The 16947-nt window shown below is 37.4% G+C and overlaps 1 protein-coding gene across 4 annotated transcripts in view; it reads left to right on the top strand.

Annotated features, from left to right (window-relative positions):
- LOC119467608 (proteasome adapter and scaffold protein ECM29-like) overlaps positions 1-16744 on the top strand; it is a 50421-nt gene extending 33677 nt beyond the window's left edge. For all 4 annotated transcript variants that reach the window (XM_037729550.1, XM_037729549.1, XM_037729547.1 and 1 more), the window contains 5 exons: positions 5853-5969; positions 8200-8318; positions 9804-9953; positions 13202-13370; positions 16583-16744. In XM_037729550.1, the coding sequence (XP_037585478.1) occupies positions 5853-5969; positions 8200-8318; positions 9804-9953; positions 13202-13370; positions 16583-16726 (699 nt within the window). In that variant the 3' untranslated portion in view covers positions 16727-16744. The remainder of the gene's footprint in view (positions 1-5852; positions 5970-8199; positions 8319-9803; positions 9954-13201; positions 13371-16582) is intronic.
- The last annotated feature ends 203 nt before the right edge of the window (positions 16745-16947 follow it).

Below are 16947 nucleotides of genomic sequence, written 5' to 3'. Positions count from 1 at the left end.
TTTTTTTTTTCCTTTCGAGCTAGGATCTTACTCTGTTGCCCAGGCTGGAGTGCAGTGACACAATCACAGCTTACAACAACCTCAATCTTTTGGGCTTTGACCATCTTCCTACCTCAGCCTCCCAAGTAGGTGGGACTACAAGTGCAGACCACCGTGTCCAGCTAATGTTTAAATTTTTTGTAGAGACAGGGTTTCACTTTGTTGCCCAGGCTAGTCTCAAACTCCTGGGCTCAAGCAGTCTGCCCGTTTCAGCTTCCCAAAGTGCTGGGATTACAGGCATGAGCCACTTCCCTGGCCAGTATTTTCATTTTTTAACCTAACTGTTCTACATGGAACATTTTCCTTTTGATTTGTAGAATAGTTCATTAGTCTTCCAGTATATTTATAGTAGATCATCCAGTCTTTGAGCTATGGTCAGGTTTTATTCCTTGGGCCACTTTTACTGGCAGTGACTTCCTGGAGGTCTGCCCTGAGAGGGATTCCAAGGCCTGATTTGGGTTCAATGCAGAAAGAGTATCTAAGAATGTCTCTTATGTTTATGTCTCTTTACAGGAGGGAATGGGCATTCTTGTCATGTATTTGACATGCCTACTGTTAATCCTTTGCTGAGATAGACATGCATTTGATTATGTCACTCTTCTATTTAAAACTCTCCTGTGGCCTTCTCTTACCCTTAGGATAGCAAGGTCTAAAAGGCCCTTTATGAGTTGATTTCTGTTTACTTACCTAGCTTTACCAGTTTCTTTATTCATTTAGCAAATATTTACTGAGGGCCTTCTATATGCCAGGTCTTGGGGATATAGTGATGAATGATGGCAACACCTAGTTGGGCGAAATCAGTATAAAACCGTCAGGCAAGTAGTACATAGTTATAATTTGTGATACATGCCAGATGGAAAGGGAAAAGATTTTATGAAAGAATATATCTGGGACATAATTTAGACTAAGTGTGGGGTATAAGGGAGGCCTCTGTGTTGTGCAGGAAGTAGCCAGGCAGAGAGATGGGGAGAACATTAAGGATAGAGAGGCCCTGTGTAGGTGTTATGAGCTGGGACAGAGTGTGATGCCTTTAGGAAATTGGAGAAGACCGCAGTGATGTTCCCAGTGCATGAGAGGAAGCCTGATAGGAGGAAAGAAGTATTCCAGGGGCACTGATTTGAAAGGGTAGTGATGGTATTGCCAGCATCACCAGCTGTTGGCTGGAGAAGCACTTGGAGTAGAGGCGAAGAGTGGAGACCTGGAGAACAAACAGGGAACTTTTGCATTAGTTCAGGCTGAGTATTGTCAGTAGTTTTTAACTCATTTACATCTTAGAATATTTTTTGTTTCTTTGTATTTTATCTTTCAATAGAAAGTCATTCATCTCTGTCCATCTACTTTAATGTTCAGTTGTGTATCATTCACTTCTATCATACTATTATTCTTTTTTTTAAAAAAATAAATTTTATCATGTATGTTTGAGGTTTGCAGCATGATTTTATGGAATACCTACAGATTTTAAATGTTTACTGAAGCAGATGAGCATATCTATCTCACACAACTTTATACTATTATTCTTAACATATTCTTAATAGTCCCATTATTTCAAATGGGAAATTCTATTCTTGTTTCCGATTTTATTATTACTGCCAAAGTTTTAACCTTTTAATGGCCATTTTAAAAAGAAACCCAGTTTTTATATTAATTTTCCCTTTTTAATGATTTTTTTTCTATTTTTACTCAAATTATTTCCTTTTTTGTATATGTTTTTCTTGTGTAAAGTTTTAATTTATATAATAACCTGGCAATTGTTCTTATGTATCAAGAAAAGTGCTAAGGACTTACATCCTCATGAGGTTATGTGAGGTAGGCGTTATTCCTATTTTACAGATGAATCTGAGGCTTGGAATGATTAGTGAACTTGTTTAAGGTCAGATAACAAATGGTCTGGCCAGGATTTGAACCCAGGGCTTTTGAGCTTCAAAATGTAACCTTGGCTGTCAAGTTAAATGCTTTATTCTTTAATTATAATATTTAAAAAAAAAAAAACACACAACCAAAAATGATCTCAGCTTATGAATTTCTCTTTGATGATTATTTTAGTTATTTAAGTGGCTATATTGATGTGCAGTTTGATTTTTGACTTATTAATTTATAAGAGTTGATTTTAGTTTCAAAATATTTGATATAAAATTTGCCTGATTTTATTGCATTCTGGTCAGAGAACCATAGTGTGCAAATGTTACAGTCCCTCAAAGTGTATTCTAATGTTTATAAGAAAAAGCTTTCAGAAGGTAGAAAGAATACTTCCTGCTTGTGGAATATGGAGCTCAGCATGTGCCAAGGCCATTCATTAGTAACATTATGCATTTATGTCTTGAACCTGCCTTTCACACCTGTTATGAGTTGGTAGTATTGAAGCTTAGTAATGTCCTACTGCTGTTGCAGTTTTTCTGTATTTCTTTAAGTTTTTATAATGTTGACTTGGTGCATTTTGATGTACAAGTTTAACATCTTGTCTTTATTAATAATTATAGTATTTTATGTATATTTTTTATCTTTTGAATTCCATTTAAGGTTTTTTTCTTCAAAACCTGTTTTATCTGAAATTAGTATGGTTAACCATTGTTTTCCTTCTGTCTGTCTGATAAATCTTTGCCCCAGCCTACAATTTTAACGTTATTTACTTTGGCTGTATCTCTTAGTACGATGGAAATGTCACATATTTTTGAAGTTTGAGTTGAGGGCATTTACATCAGTTATTGTGGTTATTAATCTATTTAAAAATTTTTAAGAATTTTTATTGATACATATTTATTTATGGGGCACGTGTGATATTTTGATACATGTATGTAATATGTAATAATTAAATCAGTATTTAGGATACTCGTCACCTCATTTATTGTTACTTTGGGTTGGGAACATTTTAGATCTTCTAGCTATTTTGAAATATACATGATTATTAACCTATTTTATCACTCGATCTATTCGTCCTCTCCCTTTCTCCCTTTGTTTCCTTCTCTTTCTTTCTCTCTCACTTTCTTGTTATCTAACTGTCAACACTGGTGTCTTCAAGGGGCTGTGAAAGGACAAGGAAAAAGGTTTGCTTAAGATTTTCCACTTGATTTATTACAATAAATGTATCTTTCTTTTTTTTTTTTTTNTTTTTTTGAGATGGCATTTCACTCTTGTTGCCAAGCTGGAGTGCAGTGGTCAATCTTAGCTCACTGCAACCTCCACCTCCTGGGTTCAAGCAATTCTCCTGTCTCAGCCTCCCAAGTAGCTAGCTGGGATTACAGGTGCCTGCCATCATGCCCAGCTAATTTTTTGTACTTTTTGTAGAGATGGAGTTTCACCATGTTGGCCAGACTGGTCTTGAACTCCTGACCTCAGGTGATCTGCCTGCCTCAGCTTCCCAAAGTGCTGGGATTACAGGTGTGAGCCACTGCCTGCAGCCATAAATGTATCTTTCTATTATAACTTTAAAAAGCAATAAAACAGAATAAAGTAATAAGGATAAATGTAATCATTTTGAACTTAATATATTAAATTTTAACTAATAAAATAGTATTTTATTTGTGCACGTCAAATTGGTTAAGTTTGAAAACTTTTGGAGTAAGGGAAATGGAATCAAACAGTTGAAATAGCCTGTTTTATTTTAAGCATTGTGCTCAACTCTTTGACTTATCTTTTCATTTAATTTTTACAGTAGCCTTTGAAATGTTGTTTGAATTCCACAAGTGATTTTTAAATTTTTGTTGGTTTATAGAGGATTCCAGACAAGATACAACCATATTTAGGAAATTCATCAATATTTAACATGATAATAATACTAGTAGAAAATGAAGTAATTAGTCCATTTAAAATTCAAAATAGGCCAAGTACAGTGGCTCACGCCTGTAATTCCAGCACTGTGGGAGGCTGGGAAGATTGTTTGAGATGAGCCTAGGCAACATAGTGAGATCTCATTAATACCAAAAAAAAAAAAAGCCATGCATGGTAGCATGCGCTTGTAGTCCCAGCTACTGCAGAGGCTGAGATGGGAAGATTGCTTGAGACTAGGAGTTCAAGGCTGCAGTTGGCTATTAAAGTGCCACTGGACTCCAGCCTGGGTGGCAGAGTGAGACCCTGTCTCAAAAAAATAAAAAAAAAAAAAACAAAATAAATTTATTATTAAAAAATGCATAATTGTGGGCAGGATTCTCTATCACCATCGATAATAATTTGCTATAGAATCCCTCTAGGAATCAGCCTAGATTAGAATGTCAGAAGAGGACTCTTTCCGTTAGACGAATTCCTCCTGATTCTTTTCTCTTGTTGCCTAACGGTATCACAGATCCAGGACAGGTAGGAAGTTCAGATGAAGTATGGATGGCAATGCAAATTTCTAGCTTCTTGGAAGGTATCATGTCTCACTGACACTTCTGCTGATGTGAGTTCAAATATCAGTGTTTGAAAAGGTTAAAAAAAATGGGCTCTGGCGTCATATCTTAACTTTTGCCACTTGCTGACCTAGTATCTTGGGACAAGTTACTTTACTTGAGGCTGCTGCTTCCTCATCTATAAAATGGGAATGGCACCACCTCACTGGTTGTCATGAGAATCATATTAGATAAGGAGTGCCTGGGGGCAGAGTGCATAGGAACTGCGTGATAAATGTTAGCTATTTTATTATTACTGTTTTATCATTCATTTAACAAACATTGATTATAGATTTGTTTTGATTTTTAAATGTAATTGACTTGTTTCATTATTGCTCTAGATCTCTTGGAATTTTTGCTGTCACTGTCCAACGTCCCTATAGCTTTCCTTGTGTATACTTTGAGGCTAGAGCACAAATTTCAGAAATGAGGGAGAATAGTGTAAACCTGGCCCTGCAGAATAATTATCTTAAACTCTTGAGGCTTTCTTAGGTGAGACCTTCTAAAAATCTTATGTCTCAATGCTCGATTTCTTCTCTGTTGGCAGGCAATCTTTTGATTGTAGTCTGATTGAGGCCACTTGACATGAGCCTCTCTACATCCCTTTGTACTCACGCACACTGTTGACTTGTCAATTCCTATTTTTGCTCTCTTTTCCCACTTAGAGGAAGATTGTTTCTTACAAATTATTTGACAGTATCGGATGATCTTCAGAATACAATAGAAATGCCTCAATTTTTGCCAGAATCTGTTTGTAATCCAGACCCTGCTTTTATGAACTCTTATCATTATGGGCTTCTGTCAAATGCATTGTGCCCTGTACCTTCTTATCACTGATACTTTGGTTGGAATCTTCAGGACCCATTGTTCCTGTCACTTCTTCTTTGAAGTCCTTCTTGATGTGGCAGATACTTTCTCTTCTGGAAACCCACTGTATCTTGTGTTTCTCTCTTTTCATAGTATTCATGGTATGTTGCAATAATCTGTTCATCTTGGGGGGACTATGCTTCAGTCTAGGCCCAAGTTGGACCTCAACTTTGTTTAACTAAAGGACTTTGTAAACATAAATTCACTTGGCCTGGCACGGTGGCTCACACCTGTAATCCCAGCTACTCGGGAGGCTGAGGCAGGGGAATTGCTTGAACTCAGAAGGTGGAGGTTACAATGAACTGAGATCATGCCACTGCACTCCAGCCTGTGCAACAGAGCGAGACTCTGTCTTGGGGAGAAAAAAAAAAGGTAAATTCACAAGTGCATGGATATTTGGGAGACAGCATTTTTGAACAAGACTCATGTAGTATATACTCCCTTTCTGGGATATGGAATTTGCACCCTTTAAAAGAACAAAGTAGCTACTATTCACTAACATAGATAACATCTGAGAAATGAATTTTAAGATGAGTGGTTTTTAAGATATGATCAGTAACTTCAGTTCCTATCTCTGTATTTTAGGTAATGGAACTGCTGGTCCATCTGAATAAACGTATAAAAAGCCGCCCCAAAATACAGCTTCCAGTAGAGACACTGCTGGTTCAGTACCAGGACCCTGCTGCAGTTTCCTTTGTCACAGTGAGTATCGTATTGGAATATTTTCTGACTTATAGCAAGTTTTCTTTCATAACATTTATCAGATGTCATCAACATATTGGCAAGCTTAGAATTTCACCATAGACCACTTCTAAATGAAACATGAGGAGATATTTTTCTTTAAATTACACACTGTTTTTCCACTGAGTACCAATCCAGAGGAAATGCTGCGTTAAAGGAAATGGTAGGAAGAGAGTAATGAATGGCTGTTTACATTGGGCAAAGGAATGTTGGTGAAATGACTTGTCAGGTATGTTACATAAAAGAATGATTTGATTTTTGGTAAGAGACTATGTGAGATGGGTCTGAATAGAGAGAAGGGTTATGCAGCTTAGGCACAAATAAAGCATAATGGAAGAAAAAAGCGAGTAAAGTGGCAAGAAGATACCTTTTTTAAAAGTGGAGTAAATCTGAGGCTGGTAAGAAACGTTCCTTTTAAATTGTTGTCTTCATGAAAATTAAATGTAAAAAATGTTGATCCTGTGTGATGGCAGGTGATGTTTTTTCCTGGTCCTTGTAGTTCCCAGCATTCAGACAGAATTGATTGAATCTTATCTAACATCTGGAGTCACAAAACTTTTGGAGCTACCTATTGGTCCAGACATCGTTTTATCTGTTCCTGTTCTGGCTATTTGGCCCAATTACGTATGTTGCTTTCTTTAAGCAAACAGGAACACTGTGTGCCAATAAAAATGTCAAATAGAATTTATTTAAAGAAATCATCTTATGAAGCTCATTTATTTTAGTAAAGAATTCATCAGAGGCTGGGCATGGTGGCTCATGCCTGTAATCTCAGCACTTTGGGAAGCTGAGGCGGGTGGATCACGAGGCAGGTGGATCACAAGGTTAGGAGTTCAAGACCAGCCTGGCCAACATAGTGAAACCTCATCTCTACTAAAAATATAAAAACTAACCAGGCATGCTGGCACATGCCTGTAGTCCCAGCTACTCAGGAGGCTGAGGCAGGAGAATCACTTGAACCAGGGAGGTGGAGGTTGCAGTGAGCCGAGATCGCACCACTGTACTGCAGCCTGGGTGACAGAGCGAGACTCTGCCTCCAGTGGGGAAACAACAAAAAAAAAAGAATTAAGCCGGGCGCGGTGGCTCACGCTTGTAATCCCAGCACTTTGGGAGGCCGAGGCGGGTGGATCACGAGGTCAAGAGATCAAGACCATCCTGGTCAACATGGTGAAACCCCGTCTCTACTAAAACTACAAAACATTAGCTGGGCATGGTGGCGCGTGCCTGTAATCCCAGCTACTCAGGAGGCTGAGGCAGGAGAATTGCTTGAACCCAGGAGGCAGAGGTTGCGGTGAGCTGAGATCACGCCATTGCACTCCAACCTGGGTAACAAGAGTGAAACTCCGTCTCAAAAAAAAAAAAAAAAAAGAATTATTCAGAAAAACAAATCTTAATCTTATGTGTAAATCCAGATTGTATTTATGGGTTTGCTTAAAATCCAGCATTCACACAGATTATAGTGATACAGGTTGAGTATCCCTTATCTGAAATGCTTGGGACCATAAGTGTTTTGAATTTTGGAATATTTGACCTGATTTAGCATCCCAAATCCAAAATCTGAGATACCCTAATGAGCATTTCCTTTGTGGGCCTTGTTGGCACTCATAAAGTTTCAGATTTTGTAGGATTTAGAATTTAGAATTTTCAGACTTGTGGTTCTCAACCTTGCACAAACACAAAGCACTCAGTTTCCTTTGGTTCGTCATGCATTGGTGAGTTACTAGAGTGAGGAACCACAGAGTGCTGCAGTATATACTGAGGTTGTTTTAGTCATTTGACCAGTTGGGAAATGGCGGCCTAGCGTTTGTCAAAAACACCTGATCTCCTCCTAGCTTGTAAGGATTAATGCAACAAACTGGGAGATCTGATGCTAATGTGTAGTGTGTAGGTATAAATAGGTTGATTGATTATTTTTTTTATTCTCCATGATAAGAAATTGCATATATGAATGCTTTAGATTAGGCCATGCTTCCTCACATGAGGCCTGCGTTAAAGCAAGCGTTTGGAATAAGTTGGACTGGAATTCTTTCTCTGAGATACAGTAGTTGGTAAAGGTGTCATAAACATGAGGAGGGAGGGTGCTTCATGTTTACAATGTGTTTTTGTAACCATAACTCTCTAAGTTATCAATTTTCATTGAAATCACAGAGTGTTTCCTTCACACTGACTTGCTTTTCTCTTATTGCATTAGAATTTTACTATAATTTATGTTAAAATGGGCTATCCTCGCCTACCAGTAGAAAAACAATGTGAACTGGCCCCTACGCTTCTTACTGCCATGGAAGGGAAGCCTCAGCCACAGCAGGATAGGTATGGTTTCCTCAATTCTAATTTCCCTCCTGTAGGAGTCAACAACTGCCTTTCAAATGTTAGTTCACACATTTGGTTTTACTTGGGCAAATGGGGGGTCTTGAACTGCTTTAGCCGACAAGAGTTTTCTGTGGTACCTCAAAGTTACTGTTTTATTAATACTATCATAAAATTTCTTGATATGAACATTGAAAAATATGCAGAACTAACAACATTTATCTAAGTCTATCCATTTTTTTGCCTAGTTATCTTGAAGCAGTTAATTTTATGTGATTGCAAAAATTACAGTTAAAAATCATTTGCATCAAAACATTTCTATCTTAGATGATATAAAGTTTCAGGGTGGTTTTCTTAAGAAACAGAGCGCTTGTTTGTATTAATGTGGGAACTGGAGAGGTGGAAAGGTTTTTAGATAACATCACTTGTTTCTAGGCTTAGCCAAAAGTTCTGTGTTGTAGCCCTGTTGTAGTGAGAATCATGATGAAGAGTGAAGAAGTGTAGAGGAAAGGTGGAGTTAAATCATGTTTTCAGTTCACCTTTTAGAGTATATTTATTTTTAAAGAAAGACAATAATTCAGAAGTTTACAAGTAAAATTAATAGACATTAGAAGCATGGTCTGAAATTGTTTTCATATGTTTTAAGAGTATCAAAAGGTGTTAGTGAAAGGAATTACTGAAGCCTGTTGCTTAAATTAACGCAATAGAAATGTTAATATTGTATTAAAATATTAATATGGTTGATTTTTTAATTTTTAAAATTTAGAATAACTTTAGTTGTGGGAAATAATTTTTTTTTTTTTTTTGAGACAGAGTCTCACTCTGTTGCCCAGGCTGGAGTATAGTGGCACAATCTTGGTGCACTGCAACCTCCGCCTTCTGAGTTGAAGTGATTCTCTTGCCTCAGCCTCCTGAGTAGCTGGGATTACAGGCGCCTGCCACCATGCCCGGCTAACTTTTTGTATTTTTAGTCAAGACAGGGGTTTCACCATGTTGGCCAGGCTGGTCTCGAACTCCTGACTTCAAATCATCTGGCCATCTTGGTCAGGTGCAGTGGCTCACGCCTGTAATCCCAGCACCTTGGCCTCCCAAAGTGCTGGGATTATAGATGTGAGCCATTGCACCCGGCCAAAAATAATTTTTTTTGAAAAGACAAGTTATAAAAGTTGAACTTTACTTAAGATTTAATATAAAATCTCTTGTGGAAACTTCAGATATTAACATTGAACCCATTTTATGTATTTTTTTCATATAATTTTAGTGATGAGCCAGATTGGCTACATGCTAATCATCACTCAATATACTGAGCTTTCAATAAGAAAGAAATCTAGGCCGGTCCCTAGATTAGGACTTTGTAAATTAGTGGTGTTGAAAATCAATGTCTCTTGCTTACAACTGCCAGTTTTTGTTATGTGATTTTTGTCTGTTTTTTGCATGTATAAAAATCTCATTTTTAAGTAGCTGCAATAAATGTAATTGTTTTTTCAGCTTAATGCATCTTTTAATACCAACCCTTTTTCACATGAAATACCCTGTTGAATCATCAAAATCAGCTTCTCCGTTTAATCTTGCTGAGAAACCAAAGACTGTGCAGCTGCTTTTGGACTTCATGCTAGATGTCCTTCTGATGCCTTATGGGTGAGTTACAAACTAAAAACAAAGCCACCTTGTTCTTGACTGCTTTTACTGTGTGGAGTTAAGTACTATTTTAAATGATTCCAGTCCCACTAGTAAATAAATGCATCTCAACATCCATTTACATTTACAAAGATTTTTTCTTCTAATCCTCTTTTAAACTTCAGCTTCACTGCTTATCAGACTTACTGATGCTGACTGAGTTGCTGTTGTGATTTTAGACTCTACCTGCCCAAGATGAAATCAATCTATCCCCATAGAAATAGTTCCTCTTAGGCCGAGGTGGGAGGATCACTTGGGGCTAGGAGTTTCAGACCTGACTGGGTGACAGAGCGAGACTGTCTTTCAAAAGAAAGTTTCTCTTTTGAAGTTACTATCAGTGCTGTGATGATTCTCCTTGCCACCTAGCCATACAATTGATCAGTTGTCTCCAGCTTTTCTCTTTTTTGTTGCTACAATATCAGTTTCATAATGCCTCCTTCCTTCTCCTTGCTGTGTCTGGAACCCTTCCCACTGGTATCATCTAGTTTTGCCTCTTTTCAAGTCTTGTCATAATTTCTTTCCCAGTGGTTCCACTTCTTCAAATCTCTTTACACCCCCTCTCTATGCTTTTCCCGTTTTTCAAAACACAGATCCAGGCAACACCTTGGTTTCTCATATCCAGTCATTAATACACATGCATTTCATGCACTCTTATATGTCCTTGCCTTTTATTTCTTAAGAGAATGCTTTTCTCTCTGCCTCGAATGCTTCTTCAAAAAAGAAAGAAAGCAAGCAAAAAGACACTTTGAAAAAAAGCATCCCAGCCATTTATAGTGGCTCACACCTGTAATCTCAGCACTTATAGAGGCCAAGGCGGACAGATCCCTTGAACCCAGAAGTTTGAGACTAGCCTGGGCAAAATGAAAAAACCCTGTTTCTACAAAAAATAAAAAAAATTAGCGAGACCCCCTGGCATGCACCTATAGTCCCAGCTACTTGGGAGGCTGAGGCTAGAGTATTGATTGAGTCTGGGAGGTTGAGGCTGTAGTGAGCTATGATTCATGCCATTGCACTCCAGCCTAGTGACAGAACAAGACCCTGTATCAAAAACAAAAACAAAAAGAAAAGGAAAAAGAAAAAAGGATCCCAAACTGGCTTAAATGTCAACTCTGTTTGTCTCTGACAAATTTCTTGCCCCAGGGAGATATAATTGCACTAATTTCTGTGTCATAATAACATGAAATACCCACTGGTATGGGCACTGTGTGTTTCTGCTGCGTTGTAGACATTTCCATCTCCCGTAGTAGATGGTGAGCCCCTTGTAGTCAAGAGTTGTTTCATGTAGCTTTGGTCTCTGGCATGGAGCCCTGATTGCGATCTACTTCTAGTTTACTATTTTGTCCTGCTGCCAGAGAAATTTTCCAAAATGCTGTTTTCATCTTGTTCCTTTCCTGATCACAAAAATATGTGTACATGATAAGCTTGGCATATGGGGCTCCATATCATTTGTCTCTCAATCCAAAGACAAGAGAGTTCATGTGGTGTGATGAAGCAGTTTGTTCTCCTCCTGCCCCTCTTGTTTGGTAGCCCAATTTTCTGGGCCTTCAGTCACTCCATGTTCACTCTCACCACCTGTTATATCACTTCTTATTTCTCAGCAGTTTCTTTGCGTCTGATAAAATGGCAGATGCTATTACATGTATTACGTCGTTACTGTCTCAGCCTACTCCAGATGGCAGAGACTCCATCTTACATCTCTTTATATTCCTCTGTCATGTGTTTAAGTTGATGTTTATTTGAGACAGGGCCTCACTCTGTCGCCCAGGCTGGTATGCAGTGGCAACTCACTGCAGCCTTTACCTCCTGGGTTCAAGCAGTCCTCTCACCTCAGCCTCCTGAGTAGCTGGGACTATAGGTGCATATCACCATACCCAGCTAATTTTCTTTTATATTTTTTGTAGAGATAGGGTGTCAACATGTTGCCCAGGCTGGTCTCAAACTTCTGGGCTCAAGCGATCCTCTCACCTTGGCCTCCCAAAGTGGTGGGATTATAGGCCTGAGCCACCACACCCAGCCTTAGGATGTTTTATACAGTATTAAGATGTACATATTTATTGATTGATTTACTTAATGCTGCCAGTCTTGCTATAACTTAGAAATAAACTTCTTTTTATGTTTGTTAAATCAGGAGGCAGCCAGAATGACAGGTGATGGTGGCTTTGATAGATAAGCCTTGAAATTCAGATTTACCTTAGAAATATGTTGTTATCAAGCCAGTGACTCCTCACATTTTTCTTACTAATGAGAACTTGCGTTGTTTATATAATAATATTAAAGCGATTCCTTAACAGGTTTTAAAAAAATAGATTAGGAATTGAATGAATGTGACATGTAAGTAATGTGGAATAATTTATGCTATCAAGTTCTAAGTGTTTTCTTGAACTTTTATTATAATGGATATTATAGTTTAATATGGAAGTTACCAGCATAGACCTTTAGTTTTAAGAGATTTGAATTAATATTTATATCAAAAACTTCATTTTGTAGATGAGTAATACCAGTTTAATTGGATCAAAATGAATTTCTTGGAGCTCTTCTTTCTCCTCCATAGAAGCTAAAATGAAATAGAGGTGATAATTTAACCAGGTGGTATAAAGGGCTTTGAACATATAATGGGAAAAGTCAGTTCTTATGTAACTTCTCTTCATTGGGCCCTTTTGATTTCTTTCATTTTGGGGACTTTATGTGGTTATGTGGTATGTCGTTTGGAGGTTTCAGCGGGTTTTCTAATGTAGGGATAAAGACTTCAGGGAGGACTGAAGGTGAATTACAACTTTGTAGAAATGAGAATGACTGTAGAAATACTCTGCTTTGGGTATACAACAATGGCTTCTCCCAGTCCCCTATGTCAACAAACTTTTCTCCATATTTGGCAGCTAAAAACTCAAAATGTGGTGATTCTGGCGTGGCTCTTAGAGCTATCATTTATAGACTGAGAGTGATCAAAATATTTATATTCATTGTTGGTAATGGTTGTAGTTCATTTGTAACCAAGTTAAGTGATGTGCTCTTCTGGTTAATTTGCTGAAGATTTAGATACCTTTTCTAGATACCTTAAAATTTTTTTTATGATGAAATTTAAATTTCAAGTGTTGATTCTTCTAGTAAAATATAGTAGGAGGACAGTATATGATTGATTGTTTTATATACACATATAGATGTAAATGCTTGTGTTTTTATAGAGGTTTAAAGTGTTATTTCCTTTCCAGATATGTGTTAAATGAATCCCAGAGTCGCCAAAATTCATCTTCAGCACAGGGTTCTTCTTCAAACAGTGGAGGAGGTTCTGGAATCCCACAGCCGCCTCCAGGAATGAGCTTTTATGCAGCTAAACGAGTTATTGGTGATAACCCATGGACACCTGAACAATTGGAACAGGTATCACATACTGCTTGCTCATAATAGTACTTGGTCCTGGACACTTGCCCCTATGAAGTCCATGAACCATGTATAACATGATTATAGTATATTCAGGCTCTCTAATGAAATATATTTGAAAGGAGCAGTTGACGTAATGTGTTCTCTTCATGCTAGTTATTTATTAAGCCCTAGGGGCAGGGAGGAGTGGGATATGCTGTTTAGCTTTTCTAATATTGTTTACATACTTCCAGTATAACTCACTTATAAATTGAACATGCTTAACTTGTTTTTTTACAATTTTTTAACTTTTGTCATTTTAGTTTTTAAATTGTAGCTTTAATTATCATCTAGCTTTTTTGTTGCAGTTAAAATACAATTTTTCTTACATTATTCAACTTTTTAGGGCTGTACATTTTATGTAAAGTGAGGAGCCCAACACTTCACAGGTGACAGTGTGGGGAAAAGCATGACTCCCTGTAATATTACTTCTTGGGAATTTAAAAATTGGCATTAAGAATTTTATTCTGGATTTAAACAGGACACAGATGTTCTCTGAGCAGCTTTTAAAAATGACTGGTGCTCTACAGAGAAGGTGCCTCACTGTGCCTGTGTCATCAGGCACTTCAGGGAAGAACAGATGAGATCAGTATGTAATTATTTTGGAATTTAAGCAACATGGGTTAGTCTTCTAATCCTTCCTTTATTTCTCCATGGCAGTCTAAATGATTTGATCCTTTTCTTTTTGGGAATGTAAGTGACCATTGATTAAAACAGTGTTCCCAGTAGAGGGAAAAAGAGGCAAGCGGGGTATTCTTGCCACTCACAAATTTATAGAATGTTTTATTCAGTGAGGGGTATAATTGATTTGATTTCCTTCTTCATGTTTTATGGATCTTTTTTTTCCTTCTTAAACTATTATGTAAGTAAAGGTAAAGAGTTAACAGAAGCTACTCTTTTTTGAGTTCAATCTGTGTGACAAGCACTGTACTGGGTACTTTGAATATAATATCTCATTTAATCCTCACAGCAACCAAGCGAGGTATAGAAATTGTTAGTTCCATCTTCTGAAAGGCATGGAAGTTTTGAGATTTACCAGGGTTTCACTTCTAGTACCAAGCTTTGAACCTAGGTTTATCTGAGGGCTAAAGCTACAAATACTGGAGGAAAATGGTTATTGTTCAATTATAATCTTATATTGGTCATTATTTGCTAATATGTCTCTGTATATGTTTTGTCAGTTTCATAATCTAGTGCTGAAACAAACGGTTTAGTTTCAGGGAGGAAAGCTGTTTTCCTCTAATTTTAAAATATCTCTTTGTTTTATATTTCTTCTTCCAAGTAAAACATGTTTTTTTTTTTTTTTTTTTCCTAATTATAAACTTAATATAAATATTCAAGTAGTTAAGAATAGTAGAAAGTGAAATTAAAAATTAAGGGGCTGGACATGGTGGCTCACGCCTGTTGCAGTGAGGCTAAGGCGGGTGGACCACTTGAGGCCAGGAGTTCGAGACCAGCCTGGGCAACACAATGATATCCTGTCTCTATTAAAATTCCAAAAATTGGCTAGGTGTGGTGGTACACGCCTGTAAACCTAGCTACTTGGGAGGCTGAGGCATGAGAATCACTTGAACTCAGGAGGTGGGAGTTGCTGTGAGCTGAGATTGTGCCACTGCATTCCAGCCTGGGCGATAGAGTAAGACTCTGTGTAAAAGAAAAAAAAAAGGGCCGGTGCAGTGGCTCATGCCTGTAATCCCAACACTTTGGGAGGTCATATTGGGCAGATCACTTGAGTTCAGCAGTTCAAGATCAGCCTGGCCAAAATGGCAAAACCCCATCTCTACCAAAACAAAAATTAGCTGGGCATGGTGGTGTGTGCTTGTAGTCCCAGCTACTGGGGAGGCTGAGGCACAAGAATTGCTTGAACCCAGGAGGCAGAGGTTGCAGTGAGCCTTGATTGCACCATTGCACTCCAGCCTGGGTGACAGAGCAGGACTCTGTTTCAAAAAAAAATAAAATTATCTGGAATCCTGTTACACTAGTTTGTCATCTGTCTACAGTTTGCTCTGTGTGTTTGTATATGTGTGTTCAGTTTTAAACAACACATTTCTACTTGTCATGGAATACATTATTTGTAGTTTGATTTTTATATTGAACAATAATTTGAATTTTTTGAAAAGTAATTCTTTTTAATGTTTGTATATAATTATATATGGTATTTTTAAACCAGTCTCCTGTTGATGGACATCTGTATCATTTTCGGTTTTCTTTACGCATTTTTTGTTTATATCTTTGTGTACTTGACTTCCATAACTGTCCTTTTTATGGCTGCACAAATGTTTGAATCTTTTCTGTTGTAGCTGTTGTTAAAAGTAAGTTGTGTTGAGCATGGGAGAGAAGGCAGGCCCGTTTTTGATTTGTTTATATCTTTTTAAATTGCATTTTTTCCTTATTTAATAATTGTAAGACTTATTCTAGAATATGTAAAAACTATTATGTGACTGTTTTTTTAAGATAAAAATGAAATTTTGTTTTTCAGGTGTATTTATCCTAAATAGAGTCATTTGTAATGAAATTCATAGCATCTTCACATTGCATGAAGTTCTAATCAAAATCTCTCTTTAGTCTGTTTCATTTCAGCCAGTCAATTAAATGGAATACTATTCAATTAGAATTTCTCTTGCATTGAGTAGCCAATATTTGAATGTATGTTAGCATATCCTTTGTATGTTAGCAATAGAATGAAACTTGATGGAATGTGAATTATTTAATTATTTTTGAACTGTCAGAATCCATGGAACACTTTATTCCTAGTGTACCAACCTCTTATCTGGAGGCTCCAAATTTGGACTTTAAGACTTCATCACTCTAGAGAGGCTGTCTGACCTCACTAGGGAGGCTGTATATCATAATAGTTTTGGAGTCAGAGAGACTTGGGTTTGAATCCTGCCTTCATCATTTACCTGTGTTTTCATCTTTTAAGCCTTGCCTCAGTGTCCTTAGCTAAAATGTGGGTATAATAATACCTATCTCATAGATAGTGAGGATTAAGTGAAATTATGAATGTATGTGCTTAGTACAGTCCCTGACACATTGTAAGCCTAAGTAGGAGCTGCTGTTCTTGTTACCGTTCATCTTTGGCTTATGACCACACTGGTATGTTAAGCAGTACTTTGAGCGGGTGTCCTTTGCTTCCCTGACTGTTCTTTCTCCTTCCCTTCATTTATCTACAGTGCAAATTGGGAATAGTGAAATTCATAGAAGCCGAACAGGTGCCTGAACTTGAAGCTGTTCTCCATTTGGTGGTTGCTTCTAGTGATACACGCCACAGTGTGGCAACAGCAGCAGACCTGGAACTGAAAAGCAAACAGAGGTAACCACTTCCCTGTTAAGCTTTTAAGATTGAAAGGGCTAGATTTTTAAAACCTTACTTACCACATATTATTACCTTTTTAAGGATTTTATGTAATGAGGCAATCAACTTAGTGGAGATTATGAAATATACCTAGTTTGTAATAAAGTTTTCTAAAGAGTTGCATTCTGTGTAAGACAGAGAAGAAAATCTGTGTGGAGATGGTGTTTATAGCTGGAATAGGTT

The sequence above is a fragment of the Cebus imitator genome, unplaced genomic scaffold (assembly GCF_001604975.1).
Source record: "Cebus imitator isolate Cc_AM_T3 unplaced genomic scaffold, Cebus_imitator-1.0 Scaffold310, whole genome shotgun sequence".
Taxonomy (NCBI): Eukaryota; Metazoa; Chordata; class Mammalia; order Primates; family Cebidae; genus Cebus; species Cebus imitator.
This window is presented reverse-complemented; position numbering and strand designations above follow the sequence as displayed.